The 23,559-nt window shown below is 48.5% G+C and overlaps 1 protein-coding gene across 3 annotated transcripts in view; it reads left to right on the top strand.

Moving 5' to 3' along the window:
• Positions 1-20,495, top strand: part of LOC142899445 (attractin-like protein 1) — a 132,658-nt gene extending 112,163 nt beyond the window's left edge. For all 3 annotated transcript variants that reach the window (XM_076043017.1, XM_076043015.1, XM_076043018.1), the window contains 2 exons: positions 10,197-10,311; positions 18,618-20,495. In XM_076043017.1, coding sequence (XP_075899132.1) covers positions 10,197-10,311; positions 18,618-18,739 — 237 coding nt within the window. In that variant the 3' untranslated portion in view covers positions 18,740-20,495. The remainder of the gene's footprint in view (positions 1-10,196; positions 10,312-18,617) is intronic.
• Positions 20,496-23,559: the final 3,064 nt, after the last annotated feature.

The raw sequence follows: 23,559 nt of genomic DNA, 5'->3' as shown, positions 1-23,559 counted from the left end.
TCTGATCGCTCCCCCCCCCCCCCCCCCCAAAAAAAAAACCCAGCAACGCAAGGTTTTGCTTGTCGACTTTAAGCCAAATCATTACAACGCTGTGATCATAAAAAACGGCGAGATTGAAAACTGCTCCTTCACATCAGAGGAAGACGAATGCAACACAGACGTTGCTTCGTTCACCTCTTCGAACCGCCGCCGCTCGCGATTCTTCTGGGAACTTCCTCAAATCGCTGGAAGCCTTCTAATCCCACTTTTTTTGAGTTCTGTTCATCTGACAAATCCTTTTCTTTCTTGTGTAATTCCAAGAAACGTTCCAATCCTCTCGGCCGTTCTTCCAGCCAATCAGCAGCCAACAACAAGTGGGAGCCTGTTACCGTCTCCTCGTTAGGCCATTTTCTTGCTATGCTCCCCCTCGCTCCCCCTCGCTCCCCCTCCCCCTCCCACCCGACGTCCCTCCCCCACCTCCATGATCGATACTCCCCCCTCGGCCCCTCCACAATCCGTCAATAGTGAATTTGGATGGTTGGGGGCGAAGAGAGGAAGATGTTCCTCGGGACTGATGAGAGTCCCTGGAAGGCGGTCATGTGACTCCACGTGCACGTGCGCCACAGCCAGGTGTGTTGGTGTTGGTGTTGGTGCGCGGCCACCCCTCTGCCGCTTGCAGCTGCAGGAGGCACATTAATCTTTCTCAGCGCTAATGGCGAGAGGGAAAAGTGGATGCTGTGTGTGTGTGTGTGTGTGTGTGTGTGTGTGTGTGTGTGTGTCCTAAGGTGCGGTGGGAGGGGAATGAAAGATAAACTCCACTTCTCCAAATGAAGGAGAGTCTGAAAAAGGAATGTGGCTTTCAGCAGGTGTGAGACGGATGATTAATTTGTGGCCTCTGAAATATTGAGAGGGGGGAGGGAGGGGAGGAGGGGGGAGGGTGCTGCAGGTGAGGAGTGTGTGTGTCTGGGGCGGGGGGGGGGCTGTCCTTCCACCGGCACTAATAGGATTGTCCGTGCTGATTAAAATTGAAATTCATGGCACCCGCCGACGTCGCCGCTCTTTAATTCATGAAATGCACCTGGAAGCAGCAGGTGGGTGGAGACAAGGATGTGACCCCCCTTAACCTCCCCCCTCCCCTCTCGTCCCGGCGTCACCGGTGAGGAAAATAGAAATTACAGCGGGAATTTCCGGCGTACGGCAGTAGTGAGTGAAAATCTAATTTATATCCAAGGACGTCGATCGCGGAGGAGCAGCGGTGGAGGGACGGACGCCTGGCAGATGATTGGAGGAGGGGGAGGAGGAGGAGGAGAAGGAGGAGAAGGTGGGGGGGGGAGGAGGAAGAGAAAGAAGTGGAGGTGGAGGAGGAGGAGGAGCCAGTAGGACGCCAGGACGGTGGTGACGGTGGTCCTGCAGCCTGAGAGATCAGAACATCCTCGACATCATCCATCCATTTGTTATCAAGGACGGGCGAGTGGACAAGAGTGTTGAGGAAAAGGAGGCGGGACCAGAAGGCGTGTCCAGTGTCGGTTCCGGGTTTGCTGATCGGTCGAACTGGAATCCCGAAATCCGTCTCGTCCGTGATGAAAACAACCTCTGAAAACGTTGATAGTTGTCACCAAGGACACAACACGAACTGTCTCTGTGTGAGGGTGTCCCACTGCTGCTCTCACAGCTGAGTACTCACACAAACACACACTGACAGTCATATTAACCACGACAATGATGTTGACAATGACGATGATGACGATGATGATGATGATGATGATGATGATGATGATGATGATGAAGATAGTGGTTTTGTGGAGAAGCACGAGGTGAGCGGACACTGAAGGGCATGTTGTTGGAAAATGACCAAACAACATGCAGATGAGGGTGAGCGGCAGGACGGCACCTTGACTGAGAGCTCTCAGCTGATTGGACCAGACCAAACCACCCCCCCCCCCACCCCCTCACCACCTCCTCGGCCGCAGCCGCGAAAGGGTTTCGGCTGGAAGATCAGCAGTATCATCACTTCTCACAAAGCAACACCATGTGCCTGCCTGCCTGCGTGTGTGTGTGTGTGTGTGTGTGTGTGTGTGTGTGTGTGTGTGTGTGTGTGTGTGTGTGTGTGTGTGTGTGTGTGTGTGTGTGTCCAGTTAAAAGGACATCACTCCTCATTCCAGCCCCGTCATCCTCTGTCTCCCTGCTCTACTCCTCATCATCATCATCAACCCTCCTTTTATCTTCTCCTTGTTTGCTCTCCTCCTTCTTCCTCTCCCTCCTCCCCCTCTTCTGCTCAGCACTGCAGTGGCATTGTGCCTCTGGACACAACACAGCTGTATGGACGAAAAGATAGCGGCCTGAAAAAAAAAAGGTGCTATCTTTTAGTCCATACAACTGTTATTGCTGCTCTTCTCAGCAGCGTTTCACTTTCTTCTTCACTTTTGTGTCTCTGCTTTCACTCTCTCTTCATCCTCCCTTTATTGCCTCCCCTCCTCTCATCACAGCCCTTTTATCATTCTCTCTATTTCTTCATTTCCTTCACCTTCTTCTCCTCTCTTTCTGTCACCATCACCACAAATCTCACTTCCTTCTCTCGCTTTCCTCGTTTTTTGCTCCGCCTCCTTTCTACCCCCCCGACCCCCTCCGCTCGTTCATACATTTTACATGTGACCATGCTGGGAGGTCGGCGGCCGCAGGTGGGCCATCGCCGTCCCCTCCGCAGGGCTCCTTCCTGTTTATCCATGCAGCAGTTCGAGGGGACGGCTGGCTGTTTGCCAGGTGGAGGGAAGATGGATTTTTATGGGGGAGGAGAAGTAAGAGGAGGAGGAGGAGATTGAGGTGGAAGAGAAAGAGGAGGGCCACGAAGAGGAGAAGGAGGAAGGCGGTTGAGGAGTAGAAAGAGGAGGAGGAGGAGGAGGAGGGGGAGGTATTGCGTATCTCCGGTTGCATCGGCCTGATTAGAGCAGCGAAGATCTCACTTTGTTGTGGAAAATCTCCTGCTATCATCACCGCTGCAGGGAAATTCTTCTTTTTCTCTTCCCAGAAATACCTCAAACACGTCCCTCTGCTCCCGCCAGCTCACGTGTGGCTTAATGTGAAAAAATAATCATAGAAAAATAATATTTGTTATTTTAGGATGAAACACAAACACTACGTCTGCCAGCTCCCAAAGTCTCTGAACGGACTATGGTTACATTTTCCGGCTTAGAAATATCTTGCATCCCGCTCAAGCGAGACTTCACCTCGACTAATGATAGAGTCAATAAAGTTGACTTCTGGCTTCCTCGCCGGAGAATCTGTCCAGCATCATGAACCACAGAGGCAGGAATGGGCTCCTGGAGGAAGACACAAGAGAAGAATTATCTGCACTGATTCCCAAACAGCGTCAGCGGGTCGACCGTTATCACTCCACCACTGCATCACCGTCTTATCTGGAGTGGGCAGTAAAGCAAATCCATAAAGTGAATATTAACTGCATGTATCCGCCTGTCAGGCAGCACCGGGGGGGGGCCGACTGATAGCTCGCGGCGCTTTCATCCAGGACAAAGCAGCCGTGACTCATATTAGAAACAAAAAGGTGGATTCACTCGACACAAACTGCTTGTTTCTCTGAGCGTCAACACGGGGGGGACTGACCGAGGAGACGCTGAATCAGAGCAAAGCTGAAAAAAAAAGCACATTCATCTGAGCCTGTGCAACGTCCTGAATTATGGACGACCCGGCGCTTGATGCTTGCTGCCTGTGTGTAAACGTAGGCCGGCAGCTCCGCCTGCCAAAGGGGTTGAATTGGGAATAAAGGGACGGAGAGTTCAGCCGTCTGTAAATACACTCAGTAAATAGAACAGGCCTTACAAATCTATTACTGCATTGTTCCCCATGCTCGCTGTACCTGCACCGAGTCATAAGAGTGACTCCTGCCAGTTTCGAGTCGAGCGGCCAGTCAGTCAGTCAGACCTCAGCCCACACAAGTGCAATGACGTCTTCCCATTAGTTAGTTGTCACGTCTGATCAGTCCAGAGTGCGTCTTGAAAGTTCTGCACTTTGAGGAGCAAAATACACATTTTGGCCATGCTACGACGTCTCGGAAACAGAAGAGACATCCTTTTGCCTCCTGTCCCCTGCTGAGTTGACCTTCAAAGTTTGCTGTAATGGTAGTGGTTTATTGGTACTCCGGAGTTCGGTGAGTTTTACTGAGACAGAGTGGGTCTGAGGCACTAAGAGTGACCGTACTCCCGAGTACCAATAAACCGCTACCATGAAAGCAAGCTTTGAATGAAGACTTGGGATTTTCAACAACTTTCAGCTCATTTCCATCAGTAGAAGCAGGTTGCGGACTTCATCTTGCATCTCAGAGAGATGAGTCCCATTATTTTATTCCCTAAACACACTTGGTTCCCGGTAAATACGAGTGTCTTTGGTCCCACCAGCCACCTTCCTTTCAGGTCTAACAGTTAAAACACTGGCATCAGGACACACAAGTGAGGGAAACTTTGTCCGGCCGTGAGATAAATGCGATAGAAGCCGTTAGAATCAACATTGTGTGTCCCGTTTGGGACACAAAACTCCTCCAACTGAAACGGTGATGGTATCTTAGCCTCCATTTTTAGCTTTGCTATAATATAGATTCAGCTCCAGATAAAAGAATAAAAATAACAAAAAAAAAAAAACTATTCAAATTCAGCTTCAGTGCCTCAGTTTTGCAGCACCAGGGAGACACAGAGCAGAATTAAAAGTGCACCATCCGCGTAATGGGCGTGACGAAGATCCTTCTGCGTGTTGAGACGGCGCCCGCGGTGTCTGTGGATGTGAGCGAAGATAGCGTGACTGTTGTTTCCAGAGATGCAGCCGTGATATGCACGCCCCGCAGACTCCTCTCTTCTTCTGCTTCTTCTTCTGCTTCTTCTTCTGCTTCTTCTTCTGCTTCTTCTTCTTTTTATTGTCCTGTTGTTAAAAAGCATTTTGGCTAAATCCCTGATTTCCCCCCACCTCAGATGCGCTACAGTGTATGATTGACAGTTTATGTGTTTGTGTGGTGCTTTCTGCTGAATTTACCTGGAAAAAAAAAAACAGGCTGTCAGTTTCTGTGTGAAGGAGCCGACGTGACACTTTTTCAATACGGCGGCGTGAAAATTGCGGTTTTATGCCGTCCAGACGTCTGCAGACATCTGCGTCAGTTGAAATGAAGCCGGTTGTCTGTCCGGCGGTGGAGGCAGCTCGCTGGCAGGAGGAGAGAGCAGCCATGACGATGGGGAGAATGAGACAGACAGAGATGAAGACGAGGAGAAGGAGGAGCAGGAGGAGCAGGAGGAGAAGGAGGAGAAGGAGGAGTAGAAAGAGGAGGAGGAGGAGAGCGACGAAGAAGAAGAAAAGAGAAGAGATGGATGAGGAAGTGGTAGGACCATGTGACCTCTGACCTTTGGACGTTTTAGAACAGTTTGTGTGAGTAAAAAAAAAAAATCACTATACTTCTCCCTTTTGTCAGCTTGGCTTTACATTCAGGTGAAATGCTGCTTTTTCATCTCTCCGTTCCATTTTCTGCTCTTTGGCATTTTCTCCTCGCTGTGAGTAATCAGCCTGAGGAGGAGGAGGAGGAGGAGGAGGAGGAGGAGGAGGAGGAGTGGAGGGCGCCTTCCATTCTTCACCCGCACAATCAACACAAGTGGACGAATGGCAAGGCAGAAGAGGGGCGGCGAGGTGTTTTGTAATCCAGGGAGGACAACAGACCAACGCAAGAGGAAAACTTTGTGCGTCACACAAACATGTCTTCCGGTCACTTGTTTCCGTCACTTTCTGCTCCGACTGACGTCCAATGACAGCGCTCCGAGTGATGGACGTGACAGGAGGCATTTATGATCAGGCGAGGATATAATCAATGTGGCCTGCAGAATAATGAATTAAAAAAAAAAAAAGGGTCCAGTGTGTGAAATCTGACTTGTTTACAATTTTGATATTGTTAAAGCTTAACATACAAAGCGTAAATACATTAGTCAAAGTGCATATTCACAGTAGGATAAAAGCACTTTCAACGGCTCTCATATATACAAGATTGCGCCTACTTAGCTGCCGTCTTGCACTGCCATTTTTTCATTAAGCTCGTCTGACGGTTCCCTCACTACCAAACGCACTGTCAGACGGGCTTGATTAAAATTTTCACACGCTGGACCTTTAACATCGTTTAATCATGCGGCGCTTGTCTTCTCTGAGCTTCTTGGTCAGTTCCTGCTCTGCTTTGTCGTAACGAGCTGAGAGCTGTTGCCGCTATTTCCTAGTTTCACGCCATAGATTGATATCTCTCGGCTCGGCGTCCTCAAATCACCAACTCGTTTGCGGCTGAGTGGATGAAGAGCAAGCACTTTGTCTGTCATCAGACCACTGGCGACTGTTGTCTCTATTTCCTGTGACGACTAGACGATTATTCCGTCAGCAGCAGCAGCAGCAGCAGCAGCAGCAGCAGCGGCAGCGGGAGCCTGTAAACACGGCTCAATTGTCCATTTTGTGAAAAGATGGGACGGCGATTTTCACCAACTGGCTGCCTGAAAAGTAAAAACAAGACGAGGAGGTGTGAGTGAAATGGATGTAGGAGGAGAGGAGGAGACGCTGACATTTTATTCCGCGACCTCGACTTTACCTGATACAAAACACTCCTGTGTTTGTCTAGTTTGTTGTTTTTCGGCGATGGAAAAGAAGGAGAAAGTGTAAAGAGGCGGTTGAAATGTACTCGAGGAGGTCAGAGTGACCTTGTTATTTTTTCCCCTCTGTTGTCTGTGTGGTTTTATAATAAAAAGTTGTTGCTTATCTTTCGGAGACTGTAGCAGGCAGCAGCGCCTCTTCACTTCAAATCGCAGAAGTTTAAGATCAAAAAGACTTTCTGCTGCCTTCTAACAGCCAAACTTGTCTCAACCATTCAGCACTGCGGTGAGTTTTTTCAGCAGTCGTGCATTCTGGCCACGCCCCCAGCCAGGTGCTGGCTCCACCCCTCTGAGACAAACACGTGGAAGGTCCAGCAAATACTTCAGGTGGCTAATTATGCTATTTTCTGGACATCCGTGGTGCTTTTTCTGGCTTCTTCACTGGAGTTTGGAATTAAAAATAGAGATCTTCCAATTTGGAGAATATGGGACCTTTAATTTGAAGCAAGATTTGGTGACAAAAAACAATTAAGTTGTGTAATTATGCAGTAATAAAAGTCTTCAAGCACCTGACTGAATGACGATAAGTCATCCTCTTCCAATTAGAATCTATTGTTTTTTTTTTGTTTTTTTTTTAATGGAATCTGTCAAATATAATCGAAAACTAAGGTGGAGGAATGAAAAAAATCTTATTAATCTTCTCAGATTCTGAGATTGCTGGAGAAACACCTCAACTCTGAGCCGTTCCTGTCAAAGAAGAAGACCAGCCGGCTCCCCCACCCCTCCCCCACCCACGTCCTCCTCACCTCCTGTCAAGGTTCCCTCTGCAGCACAGCTGAGACATTAGTCGCTGGCAGAGACGATGCTGCAGTGTCCACAGCGAGAGGCTGCCCAGTGGTTGTTTTCGAACAGAGCAGAGGGTCACACGGCGAGAGATCTGACATCACTTCCTGTTCCAAACACAAAGACACACAGTGTTTATCATGGCGTCTCAATCTGCAGGATGTGTTGAACTGCAGTTGTGGATAAAACCACAAAACTCAAGATGCATTGTGGGAGCTGTTGTTTTTTGTTTGTTTTTTACAGTAGCCTGCACTTCCACTATGGCAGGTATGACGTAGCCGTCATACCTGCCTGGATTCTGAGTGTTTGCAGGCTTTCTGCTCAACACTGACACCGGAGACTGCAGCAGCGACAACAACACAACACGCAGCTCCATGAAAACCCCCATTGCGCTTATTGTTTTGATGCGGTGGAGAGCTGATTCGACCAGAGTCTAGCAGATGTGATTCCCGCCTGCCCGCCGTCTGTCACTGATTTCCTCTGGTGTGGAGTATCGCGTCCGCCTGCGAGGATAATCCACTTTAATAAATAAAAGCACCTGTACGCTTGACACATAATCCTCCGCGTGGCTGCGCACACACACACACACACACACACACACACACACACACACTCCCATCGAGGGAACCTCTAAAAGGCAACAATCTATCTGGATCCCTTCCAGCGGCTCCTCTGAGGAAGATGGACCTGGACCTTCGTCCTGCTGCCAAGGAGCCAATTTGGCCGTGCGGTCAGCTTGCAGTCAGCAGAAAGCACCGCCACCACCGCCGCTGTCTGTTCGCCCCCTAAGTGCCTTCAGATATTTAAAATATAAATTAAAGGCCAGGAGAGAGCGAGGGAGTGAGTGAGGGAGTGAGTGAGTGAGTGAGAGAGTTTTCTCCGACTCCACCACTTTAGTGGCCGTCAGCTGAAAAAGGCTCTCACGCCGCAGCGACACACAGCTCAGCAGGATTTTAGCGATGACTAAACAAACACAGAGGCTCCGCCCACACGGACTCCGCCCACCAGGGCGCGCCTTCGTCTTCGCCTTCGTCTTCTTCTTCTTCTTCTTCTTCGTCTTCTTCTTCTTCTTCACCACCTCTTGCAGCCTTGACTTTTCTAGTCTTCTTCTCCTTCTATCTTCTTTCTTTCTGTTAGCTTTGCACCTCTCTCTCTCCCTCTCTCCCTCTCACTCACACACACACACACACACACACACACACATACACACACACACTTAGTCACTTACCGTGATTAGGTTGGGAGAGGAGCCAGACAAAGTTTTTTACAGTTGTCACATAACGGTTTTCATTTTGTATTCGCACACACACACACACACACACACACAATGTGTGTGTGTGTGTGTGTGTGTGTGTGCGTGTGTGTCAGTGCCAACTCTCCTCATTTTACTCTCCTAATTGTTCAATCAGCACGGTGAGTGCTGGCTAATAGGAACTCCGAGAGCCGTGTGTGTGTTTGTGCGTATTTGTGTGTCTGTTTGTGCGTGTTTTGTGTTTTGTGTTTTAGTTAATAGGGAATTCATCATTTCATGAACACTCAAACACGAGACACGGGGAGCCTCCAGCCTCTAATTATGCCGTACGCTTCAGCACTTAAACTTATTAGCGCCGAAGGGGATGTTTACGTGTGTGTGCGTGTGTGTCTGTGTCTGTGTGCGTGTGTCCTTTCACTGTTTTTAAGAAGGTGGTCCAAGTTCTATGTTATGCAAAGTTGATAATTACTTTGATTGCGGCGTCCTGGTGATCAGTCAGTTGGCTTCGCTGCGGCTCCCAGTCGTGTTTCCTGGAGATCAGACGTTAAAGGTTCAGTCCGTAAAATGGTTTTGAGGGCCTCATTTTTTTTGAAGTTGGGAATTTGTGGCTGAATTTGCTTTTTTCTTTTTAGATTAAGATTCAGACTGATGAATACACATTGTGTGTGTGTGTCCGTTCCCTGCAGACACAGTAATGAAGAGGGTTGGGTGTATGTGTGTGTGTGTGTGTGACCTCTGCGGTGTGCAGGTGGCAGGAGTCAAGCCGACGATCAATGACTCGGCGACTCTCCTCCCTCGTGGCTCTTCAGACGAGAGGAAACTCCATCCGTTGAAAAAAAAAAAAAATGTTTTTATCCACCGAGCGTCCAGAGGCGGGGAAACGCACTCGCTGTCTTTGAATCACGCAACTCGATTAGAGCAACACGGGCCGTGAGGAGCAGCCAGGGGGCGGAGTCAGGGCCAGGGTCACATGACTTTCTGTACAACTGTGTTGGGATACAAGCAGAGATATTTTTACCCCAGAAATATTTAACCTCTGTTTACAGCCAGTGGGAAAAAAAAAAACAATGCCTTATTGGACCGTCAGCATGTTTCTCAAGGGGACACATAAACAAGGCGGAGCCAACTGCTGGTTGTGGGCTCGGTCTCTAACTGAGGAGTGGCGTCTCTGCCCGTGTGAGTGGAGCCAGACGTAGTTCAGACACAGATTTTTGTTGTAAAACACAAGTTAGGTGAATTTTCGTAGAATATGAAACCTTATATATTGGAAAAACACTCTGATTTTTTTTTTTAGATGTACCTTTGTTCTCATTGCTGCTTTTGAGTAACCTCATGCCCTGTGTTTTGCCTCTGGGCAGATTCTGCTGCTGTGCAACAGACCCTGTTCTGGGACTGCTGAAGGTTTATCTGAGCTCAGTTGTACTTATTCCTGCAGCGTGTTTTCACTCAACTCTTACCATGGTGGTGATGTGTGTGTGTGTGTGTGTGTGTGTGTGTGTGTGTGCGTGCAGGCGGCCCCCAAGCCCATCGCCATGGAGCCGTGTTGGGGCAGCAGAGCCGGCGTCCTGACGGTGCTGTTGTATCTTCCCAGAGTTCCGTCTGGGATCCCTCCACCAGGACAGTCCGGTAGGTAACAAACATGTAATAATGTAATAATGTAATCATTTATATTAACATTACGTTTAAATATAATTGAGTAGTGTCAGGAGGCGGAGCCAGCCGACCCCTGGCTTCTTATTGGTCGATGGGTGTGACTCGATGTTCAGCTACACCGCGAGGCAGTTTTCACCTGAAAGTTTATTCGGCTGCTCAATTTGTCCTCATCAGTGAAAACTGCAATGTTTTTCTCCGGCAGTAAACGAGGTGAAATGACAGAGTTGTGCACGGCTGCGTGGCTCCACCGGTGCGTGCACTGTAAAGGTGGTGCGCGCGCACACACGCACACACACACACACACACTCTGGAAAATGCTCTGCCTCCGTCTGACTCTGCGGATAATGTGGTGGAAGAGGACAGCTGGTGCTCAGCGCTGGCTGCTGCCATCACTTTGTGTTGTTTTTGTTTTTTTTGTTTTTGTTTTTTTTTGCGCTCCGACTGTCAGCGACAGTAAAACTGACTCTTTATGACAAAGTGGGTAAAATACTCAACTCCCCCTCGCTGCTTATTTGTCAGATTGCCGTAAAGCGCCGGCCGCCTGTAAACCTCCCACTTCCTGCGGCTCTGGACGTTCTTCCGTGATTCCCTTTTTTTTGTTCCCTCTTTACAGGCCATTTGTAACTGTTTGTAGCAGCGCGGTTCGGCGGAGTGCACGCTGCTGCCTCCGGGCGGCTCCTCCCCGTCAGCTCCTGTGTTTCTATCAAATAAATAAATAAAAGAGGCGCTGGCAGTTTAAAGGCACGCAGGGTAAACACGCCAAAGCGTGACGGCATCCCAGGAATCATCAAAAGTGATGTCTTTCCCCCCGTTAACGCCACGCACCGCAGCAGCGGCAGCAGCAGCAGCAGGGAGGCTTTGTAGCCTAATAGCCTTGAGGTTGTGTGTTCAAGCCCCGGCAGTGGGAAGAAGTGTTGTCAGAAGCAGTTAAAGCCGCCCGCCGCTCTTTTAACCCGAGAGTGAATCGACTGAACTGATGGTTTCTGCTTCAGTACTGCATGTTCTCAATCCAGTCGGCTACACATGGATAGATGGATAGATGGATAGATAGATGGATAGATGGATAGATGGATAGATAGATAGATAGATAGATAGATAGATAGATAGAAGTCTCCTCCTGTCAACATCAGCGTTTTGTTCACTGCTGCTCTGATGAATTATTCAGCAGAATCTCTCCACATGTGGCACCTTTATTTATTTATTTATTTATTTTCCTGTGATGCGGTCAGCTCCTCCTCCCCTCCCCATCCCTAACCCCTCTATCCCTCCCTGTTAGATCAATTGTTCCCCCGAATGAGACATCCTGACTTTTCCCGCAGCTCCCGGCTCATGTTGCCGCTGCAGACGGCCGACACACGATATCCCGCCGACCGCCGCCACCTCCTCCTCCGCCGCCGTTGCTTTCCTCTGCGAGCGGACAGCCGAACCCCCCGCTGGTTTTTTGCGCTCCGTCAGCATGAGGCCAATTTTCCACCCTCCCCGGGCCCCCGGCATCTCATCTTCCACCCCGGGCCCTCTCCTTCCTGTTCAGCCGTTCCTTAAATCTCCCTCTCGGTGGCCTACGGTCCTCGTACCGCCGACTGGTAAAAAAAAAAAAAAGAAAAGATAAATAAAAAAAATCTCTGCTGCCCGCAGTCAGGAAGCCTCGCAGGCGAGCAACAGCTGACAGAGCGGAGCAGACGGAAAAATAAAGCTCCCCCCTCTTTTTATGGCGATGAAAGCTCTTATTCTTAAGCTAAGAGGAGCTTTAGCCCCCCGGAGCCTTTAGAACGCAGCGGCGTCCAACACAGAGCAGCGGAGATGGGATGAAAGGTGTCAGTGCTTTAAGAGGGGAGAGGAAGTAAAAGCTTTGCAAGAGCCAGAGGTAATTATGATTGTAGGGAGAGAGGAGAGGAGGGGGTAGAAAAAAAATAGAACCCTTTAGTGGTTAATAGCAGAAAGTGCATTGGGGACAACTGAAGGCGAGGAACAGTTTGTGAATCCAGGAAAGAAAAAAAAATCTTCCTTTCTTTGAGTCCAATTGGAGACGTTATAATGTTCTGCCGTCTGGCAGCCTGCAAGTGGAGGGAGGTTGGGGAGGTGGGGGGAGGGGAACCATCACAGGAGGTAAACAGCCAGAGTGCCTGACCCTGGTGTCACCACTTTGAGGCTCGTTTTCTGGATTCTCCTCGTAGAAAATGGACAAGTTTTGACAGACGACGGAGCAGCTTCCAGACTTCTGCAGGCTGGTAGAATCAGCGACGCAGCAAAAAGTGAGCCGATTCCACCCTGAAGCCTGGAGCTGATGCTGAGCTGCATGCACCCTGAAGCTCATCACCACCACCACCACCACCACCAAAAATCCAGAGAAGATTGAAGCTCTGCTGGTAAACACGGTGGAACAGCTTGAAATCCAACACTGATTGGATTTTACAGGTCTGGGCCACAACAGCGTGACTGGTTAGAGGCCGAGAGCACCATCAGCTTCACCTCCATCACCTCCATCATATCCACCAGCAAGGCTGCAATTTTGTCCCACAAGCGGTCTGTGATTGTCGGGTATCACAGCCAAAGTGTAGTTATTTGGCGGGAGGCTCGTGTGCGATTCTCCAGACCACCTGATGTTCAGGACGTCGTCGTGGGAAACCAGGCCAATTAGAGTTCGGTCACTTCCAGTTTGGGCCGATCCCCAGGAGGTGGCGCCCTTCCAATCAATAACGTGTTTTTTGTTCGCGAGCGGCGTGGCGCCAATGGACGGCGGCAGTTTGAGCAGTGCCGCCGCAGTCCAGCTGTGATCGCACGACAATCGAAATAACAAACCCACACGTGAGCTCTTTCACACACACACACACACACACACACACAAACACACACACACACGGTGCCGCTTCTCCCGGCAGGAGAAGATGAAAGTGGTTAAAAAACGGCCCACCCATCACCATCTCCTCCCCCCTCGTTCCCCAGGGAGCTTCTCGGCGCCGGCTCGGACTGAAACGTCCTCCATTGATGTTTGGCGGCGCGTGAGCGTGAAGTCACTGCGGGCTAGCTCCGCCCACTCCTGGATGGGAGACACTTCAAGAGGAATCGTCGATGAGCCCAGGCCGGTTTTAGCTCCGCCGCCTCTTTGTTGTGTTCTCCTCCCTGTCCTCCTTCACCGCGCTCCCCTGAGGCCCCACCATCAGCTGACCCTAAGTGAACGGCGGAGAAGAAGAAGAAGAAGAAAAACTGAAAACAACCTCAGACTTGCGACTGGACGGGGCGCGTTCACACAGCTGCTAATCGTCATCTCGCAGTGTATCAATGCACCTTGTAATCAGTTTTCTGCAGCTGCATCTGAGAGAGTTTTGGTTTCCCCCTCAAACAGAGAAGATATTCCAGGAGGGATCTGCTCTGGACTGTTTCAGGACGTTGCCCTCGCACACGCTGTCCGTTTACGAGTTGTTGCTGCAGGAGAAGCGAAGCTCTCAGAGCTTCTCTGGGATTCTTAACCTCCTTCTGTGACCTCAGACTCCTCTGTCAGAAGATCCAAAAATCAACCTGCGACTGGGAAATTCTGAGCTCCGCCTCTTTAATCCGACCAAACAAAAATGGGACTTTTCTTCTTTTCGTCGGGGGGGAATTGGTTTTTGCAGATTCCAAGATTCTTGCTCATTGACGCTGAGACACTTCTCCTTCCCGGCCTCTCTCTCTTTCTCTCTCTCTCTCTCTCTCTTCCCCCAAGTTATTGGAGAGGGAGAGATAGGAGGTCAGCAGAGAACAGAAGCGCTCGCAGCCGCTAATCTGCCTATTCAGCAGCAGAGATTGGAGAGGCCGGAATATCCGGCAGAGGAGGGGCAGAGGGAGCGAAACAGGTGCCGTAAGACGTTATAAAAAGTCTTTGTGTGCGCAAAAATAGACAGAGAAGCGTGAGAGCGAGCGAGGCATTAAACGGCTGAGGGCTTTAATAAGAGGGAGAGATGAGAGGAGGGAGTGAGAGAGTGTCACCGGGGAGGGAGGAAAAAAAGAGCTGATAAACGTGTGCAGCAGGTGTGAAGAGGTTTTTTTATTCTCTCACCCGGTAAAAGCAGATTAGCATGTTGCTGCGGCGGCACAGACGGTAAACGCCACCGACAGACGTTCGGGTTCGCTGAGGAGTCGACGCATTTCTCGGAAACGATGACATGAACTTGATTTTGCCGGATCTAACTTCGTTTTCCAGGGAAACGACTGCCTGGAATCTGATTGGAGGGCTGAAGAATTAAAAAAAAAAATTACAATTGCAAGTTGATGGGTGGAGCCTTCTGTCTGTCACATTCAATGCAGGTCAATCAGATTCTTTCACCAGCGGTTGTAGGTGGGGTTTAACTAAAATTAGTCGGGGGGTGGGAGCCATCAGTGCCTTTTAGGTATGCTCAGCTTTTAACTGGACCGGTTCTGATCCAACAGCCAGCAGGAAGTAAACCCTGGCCGAAGCTCCGCCCCTTTCTCCTTACGCCACGCTGATTGGTCCGATCAAACTGGCTGAAGATTCCCACTCCTCCTGTGTGAGTTTTTCTCTCCCTGACTGACAATCACATTCATTTATTTGGAAGATTTTCGAGTGAACGATGCGGATCAACCAGCCAACTCCTGACAGAACTTTTTTTTTTTTTTTGAGAAAGAGAAAAAAAAAAACATAACAGGCCGCAGACGTCTTTGTGAATGTATTAAAGTGACAGTGACAGCAGCAGATGAGTGACGCTTCTCATCTTTGGCTCAGAGCGACAGCGGCTGCCTGATGACCTTCAGCCGCTGCCTGACGACCTTCAGCCGCTGCTCTCGGCTCTTTGGCTCCGCCCATTGTCGTGACCTCAGACACGTTCTCGGCATCTCTACAACTTCTCCTCCTCCTCCTTCTCTTCATCCCTGTCCCCAGTCCCTCCTTCCTCCGTCTCCCTCTGGACTCTGACCAGACTGCTCCTTGACAGGAAGTGGCGAGGCCGGCTGATCCGGTCCGCTGACCCGGAACGGATCCCCGATATTTGATTCTCTCCTGCTTTGATCGTTCCCTCCCCTGCTGCGATGCTCTCTCCTCCTCCAGACATTCAGTCGGTTCCCCTGAGAGTTTCCCCTTTTTTTTTTTTTAATCAAACATAATGCTCAAACTCAACGTTTTTACAGACGGACTGGATCGGAAACATTTGAGACTTGATGAAGTTGCGTGTGGAATTTTAAGAAAACTGTGCTTTAAAATAAGGAGAAAAGGAAAGAAATAAAAAAAAACCCTGCGTGCTTCATTTCCATGAGACAATTGTTTGCTGATAAATGAGGCTACGAAGAGCGAAGCGCCGTCACTGGGCGGAGATTCTGGAACAAACGCAAGCAACTGCAGAAGAAGAGAGAGAGAGGATTCTTGAATTACTGTCGACCAGATGAAAAGTTTCCCGCTCGTTATGGAAGCATCCGTTATTCAACAAACCTGTTTCCATCCAACATTTCTGCCCATTAGCTGTTTCCAAAAAGACAGAAACCAAGCTGGCTTTCATATACGTGCATTTTTCTCCCCATTGCCCTGTTCTTCAAAACTCACATGTTAAAGGTTTTATGGAAACCTGCTAATTGTCACTCGGCCGTCTCCCCTTAACGATGTCGCCGCGCAGACCCACAACTTTCCCACTGTTTTGTGCGTCGACTGCGCTCTCCCTCCCTCAGATGTTTCCAAAGAGACGCTCACGCTCCCGAATCTCGATGAAAAGCCGAGTCCCTTCCTGCGACGAGCGGAAGACCGCGAAGTGAGCGAGCGGCGCCCTTGTTAAGTCGGCAGTCGCACACGCGCACGCAAAAAACATCAAAGCAGGCGGTGGCGGCGCCTCGTGTTTCCTCTAAAACCTGGAATCAGCGGCGCACAGATGCATAAATATTTGACTGTCAGTGTGTCGCTGCTCGGCCGACTTTGATTTATTTGTTTGCTTTATTTCCACTGAACAGAAGCCGCCGCTGTTGTTTTCTGTTTTTACAGCTACAATGCCGTTGTTTTTTTTTCTTCCTTTCTTTATTGAGGCCGAGCGCCGACCGGGATGCCAGGCTTTGATGTAGGTTCAGGAGTTTGTGGGCGGGGCTGTGACCGGGTTAACGAGGCCGCTCCTCCCGCCGCAGATGCTCTTCGTCTTCAGCTCTCATTTTTTTTTTGCTGTTTTTTTCTCCTATGATGCCTCGTGATGATCCGAGTTTCCTGCAGAATTTGGTCTCAGATAATGACCCCATTAGTCTCTGTGGAGGAGGAGGAGTTGGCGGGAGCGCTGAGGAGGGGGGGGGCCTAATGATGCGTCGAGCCACCTGACACAACAATCACTTTGAGGCGGCCCGGGCGCTTCCACTCCACCTGCGGTGTGATTTGATTACTTTTGACCAATTTAATTCTGCTAACAGAGACTCGCTCGCTGGCTCTCTCACCTATGAAGGAATCAACACAATTACAGCAGAGCTCCGTGGAAGGGGAGAAGGAAAAATAGAAGAAGAAGAAGAAGAAGAAGAAGAAGAAGAAGAAGAAGAAGAAGAAGAAGAAGAAGAAGAAAAAGAAAGAACATTCACATGTCACATTAGGGGGGAAATTGAAGATTAAAGTGGATGGTGATGGAGGAAGACAGAGTTGGTAGCTTGACACCAGCTGTGAGTTCCTGCAGATCCTCCTGAAATCTGCTGCATTTGTCATCGTCCGATCACTCTGGGCCTCATCGGTCTGAGGGAGATGCGGCTTCAATCCGCAGGTAACTGGAAGGAAGTCGATCTATGAGGTTGATCTTGCATCTCGTCACCTTTCCTGCTTGGTCTATTTAGTATTTGTGTGCCTGCATGGAAAACATAACCACAAGAGCCACGTAAAGTACAAATGAGGGTTTTTTTGAATGTTAGAAAGAGGAACCTTGCTGCTGCCGTGAAAGGTGGAGCCGTCAGAAGAAGTCAAGGATGGACTCTCGTTGACTGACAATGAAGTGAATTTTACCATCTTTAAAATGATCCTTTAAATATGTTACGTCCAAGTAAAGTGCACAGAGGTGCTTCCGAAGCGAACTGGTCCTCAGACCAGCGACTGAAGTCTGACAACCGGAATCAGCAGGATTTTCCTCAGTGCAGCTCGTCTCCTCTCAACCATCAGCCGTGTCGTGTGTGTCACTTTCAGAAAGTGTGTGTGTGTGTATGTGTGTGTGTGCACGCACAGGTGCACCAATGGACCAGCAGAGTCTCTCTCTCTCACACACACACAGTGTGTAATCAGCTTTCCCTTCCACCCCCCAAAAAAAATCACAGACTCACTCGAGTGTGAAGAGCTGCAGCGTCCTGGCCGTGTGGAAGCTCCCTGTGCTGCTGTTTGCCTGGTTTGTTTACTTGGCCGCTGCCCAGCGGCATATTGAGGCTCCGGCGTTAATGGCGCTGCACCGCCTGGGGACCAAGAACCAGGAATCAGAAATCAGGAACTAGAAACCAGGAACTAGGTAGCAGGACACCAAGGACAACAAACTAGTGACCAGGAACCAGAAACCAGAAAGGAAGCAGGAAACTAAAGACTAGGAACTAGGAACGAGGGACAAGAGACTAGAGATCAGTGACCAGGAACCAGGGACAAGGAACTAGAAATCATGAACTAGGAAGCATTAAAACAAAGGACTAGGATCTAAAAACCAGGAAGCAGGATATAGGGACCAGGGACCAAAAACTAGAAATCAGGGACCAGGGATGAAGAACCAGGGACCAGAGACTAGAGACCAGTGACCAGGAACTAGAAACCAGGAACCAGGGACCAGAGACTAGAGACCAGTGACCAGGAACTAGAAACCAGGAACCAGGGACCAGGAACTAGAGACCATAGACCAGTGATCAGGAACTAGTGACCAAGTATCAGGGACCAGGTCCACTGCTGGTTCTGATCTGAATCCACATTAACATCCAGCTGCTGCCAGGGTAGCGGAGCACCAGGAGTCAGCGGCACTCAGCCAGGAGCGAATCAGGCAGCAGACTGGGAGGAGCTTGAGCCACCCCGTCCTGTCTGGCCAAAGTAGAACTTTTCTTTCATCTCGAAAAAGTGTTTTCAGAAAAGTGCCCTAATAATAATTGTCCTGAAACATCAATTTTACACGTATGCAATATTCGAATAATACAAAAAATACTTTTGCTTGTTGTTATTTAATGATTCTGGGGTTTGAGGTTCTTACCAGTCAGTGAAATTGTGTGAAGAAAACGAGTGTCGACCTCAAGTCAGATTTTTCCCGCAGCCTCGGCAGCCGCTACACACTGGCCGTAAAACAGCTTGTTAATCGTGTCTCCTCCTCTCTGTCTCCCTCTAGGTGTCGCAATAGCCAGCGCCCTGGTGGACACGTCCCAGCAGCGAGGGGCGGAGCTAAAGGAGCGAGGCCTGGTGCTGAGGCAGCGCAAACACACCGTTCACCACCAGGGGACCTGCGTATGACTGCAGCAGGAAGTAGCCGCGTCCTGCCTCCCTGCAGCTCACTGCCGGCGTTTGGACTCAACTGAGACATTTGTTTGGATGGATGATCGTCCGTCGCGGCTCGGAAGGAACTTTGTGACCTCGTCGCTCAGCAGGAGGAAGAAAACCAGAGAAACAAGAATGTGTGTTTTGCGTCACAACTTTTCACATCTTTTTTTTTTTATTCATCTCTGGAAACCAGGGAGCCAAAAATAAAGATGCAAACCTGCAAATAGACACAAATGCGTTTGTGCGATCAAAAGGAACTGAAGAATTCGAGGGGGCGGTGCCAGGCTTGGCTCCACCCCCCTTCCCCCCTCCTCCCAGGGCTGGCTGTCCATCACACACTCGGCCATATTGACAGGAAGGAAAATAGAGGAGAAGCACTTTGTGTTGCAGCGCTAACGGACACACTAAAGGGCTCCGGGCGGCAGTGAGAGGATATCGAGTCGTGCCGACGCTTCAGTCTCAGGAGCAAACAAACGCACAAAAAACTTTGGAATCAATTAGAAACAAAAGCAGCAGCGGCAGCAAAGTAAATAGTAAAGATCTGCTGCTGCTGCTGCTGCTGCTGCTGCGGCTGCTGCTGCTGCTGCGGCCGAGGCTGAGCACCCAGCTGGAGCACAAGATCTGGGAATGAGTCTAATATTTATTGCTGGTTTATTTCAATACATCTTATAACATGCAAAGAACAGAAGTGGTGCAGGTGGGTTTTAGGGCCTGCTGGTTGGCCGACGCCACTCCAGAGTCTTCTACATCAGTTGTTATGAAACCTGCTCACATCCTCCAACACCACGAGCTCTGGGTCGAAAACACTTTACTGTTACAGCAGAACCATCAGCTAAGAGTCTGATTATGCAACCAAACATCCAAATGTTCCCTTCTGTTCTGGTCCACTTGAGTCTCGCGTGTTCCTCGCTGGTCCGTCCTGGAATCTGCATTACTTAGGTTCCTCTTCGGGGTTTTCTGTCTCACAAAGCCGGTCCAGTTCTTATCCGGGTTCACGCGCTCTGAGCTGCTCGCAGCGTTAAAACTTACCCTGTAGAGGATCCGCCCACTGGCCAATCAGCTGTTAGGAAGAAAAGATGGATTCCATATGACGAGAAGTCGACCTCGAATGAGCCGAGGAACCAGGAAAAGTTGGACTGGCTCTGTGACACAGACCCCTGGTCTGTTCTGTTCTGTTTGGTTCTGTTTGGTTCTGTTCTGTTCTGTCCGACCTCCAGTGTGACGTCACGGTCGGCTCGTCCTCCTGCTACTACTGATGACTCTCAGACGCCGACTGGCTCCTGCGTGACTGTGAAGACGCCACAATGACTCTCTGCTGTTTGTGATACACGACTTTTATGTAACATCTTGTAACATAACGAAATTCTGCAAATTACAACGACTAAGAAACGTTTAACGAATGCACTGAATTGAAACTGTAAAAACAGCCGGTGGGTTTTTTATTTTATTTTATTTTACACAGTGTCTGTGCAAAAGTGTGTCCTGTTGTTTGGTTTGTTTGATTGTTTGTGTTTGCTTTTAACCTTTTTTAATTTCTCCAAATATATTTTATAATGATTGATGCAGAAACTTCTCCCTTGCTTTTTTCGATGGTCCTGATGTGGAGTGGCTTTTGATTGGCTGTTTCCTGCAGCGCCTCCAAACACAAAAACACACAAAAAAACAAAAACAACACAATGTGTGCGTTGGAAATTAAAAGGACTGGAAACCCGTGGCTGTGGTGAGACGACCTGATGTGTTGTGTTGTGTTGTGTTGTGTTGTGTTGTGTGTCTTCTTGCCTCTGCTGTTGTGCGTTGGGATCGATCGGAGGGTCTCGGGATGTCTTCAGGGGCTCCGACATCCGATCGGCCCGATGGAGTTACAGTCAAACACGCAACTGCGTGAACGGGATTCCAAATGGGGTTCTTCTCCTCCAGCAGCCGAGTGGGGAATTCTGGGAATTCTGGGAGGAAAAACCTTCCAGAATTCCAGGTTTAAAAGGCGGGAATCTTCCACACACACACACACACACGCACACACACCTGCAGAACATCACATCAGTGTGTGTGAGATGAGCTGCAGGTGTGTGTGTCACACATATACACACACACACACACACACACACACACACACACACACGCACACACACCTGCAGAACATCACATCAGTGTGTGTGAGATGAGCTGCAGGTGTGTGCGTGTGTGTGTGTTTGTGATGGTCTGCAGGTGTGTGTGTGTGCTGCCAATCGTCCATGTGACCAGCTCGCCGTCTCCTGATTGGCTGGCTGCTGATTTTTAACCACCACCTGCTGCCGTGGGTGAAGTTTCTCTCTCTCTGCTCGGCGACAATCACGCAAATGTCTTTTGTCAATGAGGTTTTTTCCAGTTTATTCAGTTTTTCCTTCCAAGCCGACTAAATTCTAACCTTGGCCAAGAAACTTTTCTTGGCAGATTCTAAATAAATTGTGCGTTTGGTGGATTTTTGTCGCAGCCGTGGGAGGAGAAGCTGTTTTGTTTTTTTTTTTTAGTTCATTGTCTTTTGTTTTTAACTTTTTTTTTATTTTTTTTTCTTGGAGGAAAGTTGGGAAACTAGTGGTGGTGGGTGTTTGTCAGGGTGGCTCAAAATATGTCTGCTAAAAAGAAACGCACATCGTGTTCAGGGGTAACGCAAAGTTTAAAATTTTCACAACACACAAACACATTGCCGAGGATTAGAGCACAAGAAAAAAAAATACAGAATAAAATTACAATTTTGAGAACAAAGTTGATGTAAAAAATATGAAATTGTCGGGCATAAAGTGGAAAGACTGCACAAGAGTACTTCCGTTTTCCGCTTTATTCACAAAATTTGACTTTATTCATGAAATTTCAACTTCTTTACATTTACTTTTTTAAAACTTGATATGAAAACTTAAAAATCCTGTCATATTTTTTCCTCTTCTTGTGGCCCTAATCCTTTTTCATAGGAATCAGTTGTGTTGGATGTAGTTTGAGGCAGAAATCTTTTTTCTTTTTTTTTCAACTTTAAAGGTCCGTCTGTTTAAGGTTTAGTGCCACCCAGTGGTCGGAAATCACACACACACACACACACACACACACACACACACACACACACACACACACACGCGTGCTATAACCCTGAGCTACACCGCTGTCTGGGCTGCTGCAGAAACACAAGATGTGCTTTGTGCTAATGTATAAATGCTAATCACTGGCCAATGAGAAGACAAGCTATTTATTTCCAGCCACCTCGTCTGACTGAAAACATGAATATGGATTGAATATGGATTTTTATTTTTTTTTCTTCGCCTTGTCTGGCGCTAAATGATCCCTTTGAAATGTTGCACTGCCCCCTCCAGCGATTCAGGACTCAGTTTACCGAGAGTCGCTCGCTCGCTCGGTAGCTAGCGGCCCCTCAGATTTGTGTCTCCACCAATGAAAACACTTTTATGCAAATGCGGGACAATAAACATGAGGAATCACGAACATAAAGACGTTCCATCAGCGCGTGTGTGGGCATGTGTGTGTGTGTGTGTGTGTGTGTGTGTGTGTCCTCGCTGCTGTCTGGTTGCATTTTAAAAGCCCTCAGTCGGTGATATAGAGGTGAGAGGAAAACGGGCCGTGAACAATTCCTTCCTGTCAGCCGCAGTTTGTTTCCTGCTGCCTTTAAACGCTCTAATCCCTCCTTTTTAAAAAAAAAAAAAAAAAAAAAAAAAAAACAGTCGGCCCCATCGTTTTGTATCGTGATTCAACTGATTGTGTGTTGCTGCAGGATTTTGTCCCCGCCCTCCCTCCCCCACAGCAAGCGGCCAAACCGTCGCTAATGACCACTAGGAGATCCAGTGAGCACTTCTCTTTCTTCTCCTTCTCTTTCTTCTCTCCGCTGACTCTTCCCCTCCTTTCCCCCTTTCTGTGTCGTCTTTGCTGAAAGATGAAAGTGTGCGGCTCTTAGCATTAAGTGGCTGCTGGCGTCGCTGCTCAATACCTGATGCTGCAGAAAGAGCTGCTCTCGCCCCCTTTTTTTTGCCTCTTTCGTTCCTTTTTTTTTTTTTTTTTTTTTTTTTTTACCCTGATCTCAGATGCTTCCACACCAGGAGAGTCCACATCTGCGAGTTTTTTTACGAAAACTAAGGAAAAAAGAGGTGGATCACACTTCATTAAGGAGATGGTTGGATAAAAGAGCTGCAGTGCATAAACAGCAGCATGGCTGAGCTCCAATAAACACGGCGCTGTTGTTTGATTTCTTCTTCAGCAGCTGGAGTCTCTGATTTTTTTCTTTACTGGTTCAGTCATACTGGTGACAACAGAGTGACTGGTGTAAAGGAATGTTTATGACCCGCTCCGGTGAAGCCGCTCGGTATTGATGGAGCTCAAAAGAGAAAGTAGTACATTTGAGTGAGGAAGCTCTTCGAGGTTACAGTTCTGTTCTGGTTATCATTCAGTCACAAGAGTAAAACATTTTTAGGGGAAACAAGCCGGTTTGAAATGAAGTGCTGTTGGAAATTCATGACTTTATTTGTTTTTGTTTTTGTCTTTTAATTCCTCCATTAAAAAATAACAATACGAACCACTGCATTCAAATAAATTTGAAATTCAATTTAAAAGCTCTGTCTGGCTCATAAAAAGAGCATTTTTTACATTTCTGCAAAACAACAACAACATGTTTTTGTCAGTGCAGCTGGACAACAATCGTAATATAAATAAAAATACAATGTGCCTGCATTTTTTTTTTTTTTAAAAGATGTGAAAATTGAAAAATAAAAATGTAAGTTAATTTTGTTGCCTTGCATCCAGCAGGTCACTGTGTTTGTCTT

Source organism: Nelusetta ayraudi, unplaced genomic scaffold (assembly GCF_046127955.1).
Source record: "Nelusetta ayraudi isolate G7.1 ecotype Tasmania unplaced genomic scaffold, CSIRO-AGI_Nayr_v1 ptg000072l, whole genome shotgun sequence".
Lineage (NCBI taxonomy): Eukaryota > Metazoa > Chordata > Actinopteri > Tetraodontiformes > Monacanthidae > Nelusetta > Nelusetta ayraudi.
The sequence above is the reverse complement of the archived record's forward strand: the minus strand, read 5'-3'. Positions and strand labels throughout refer to the sequence as shown.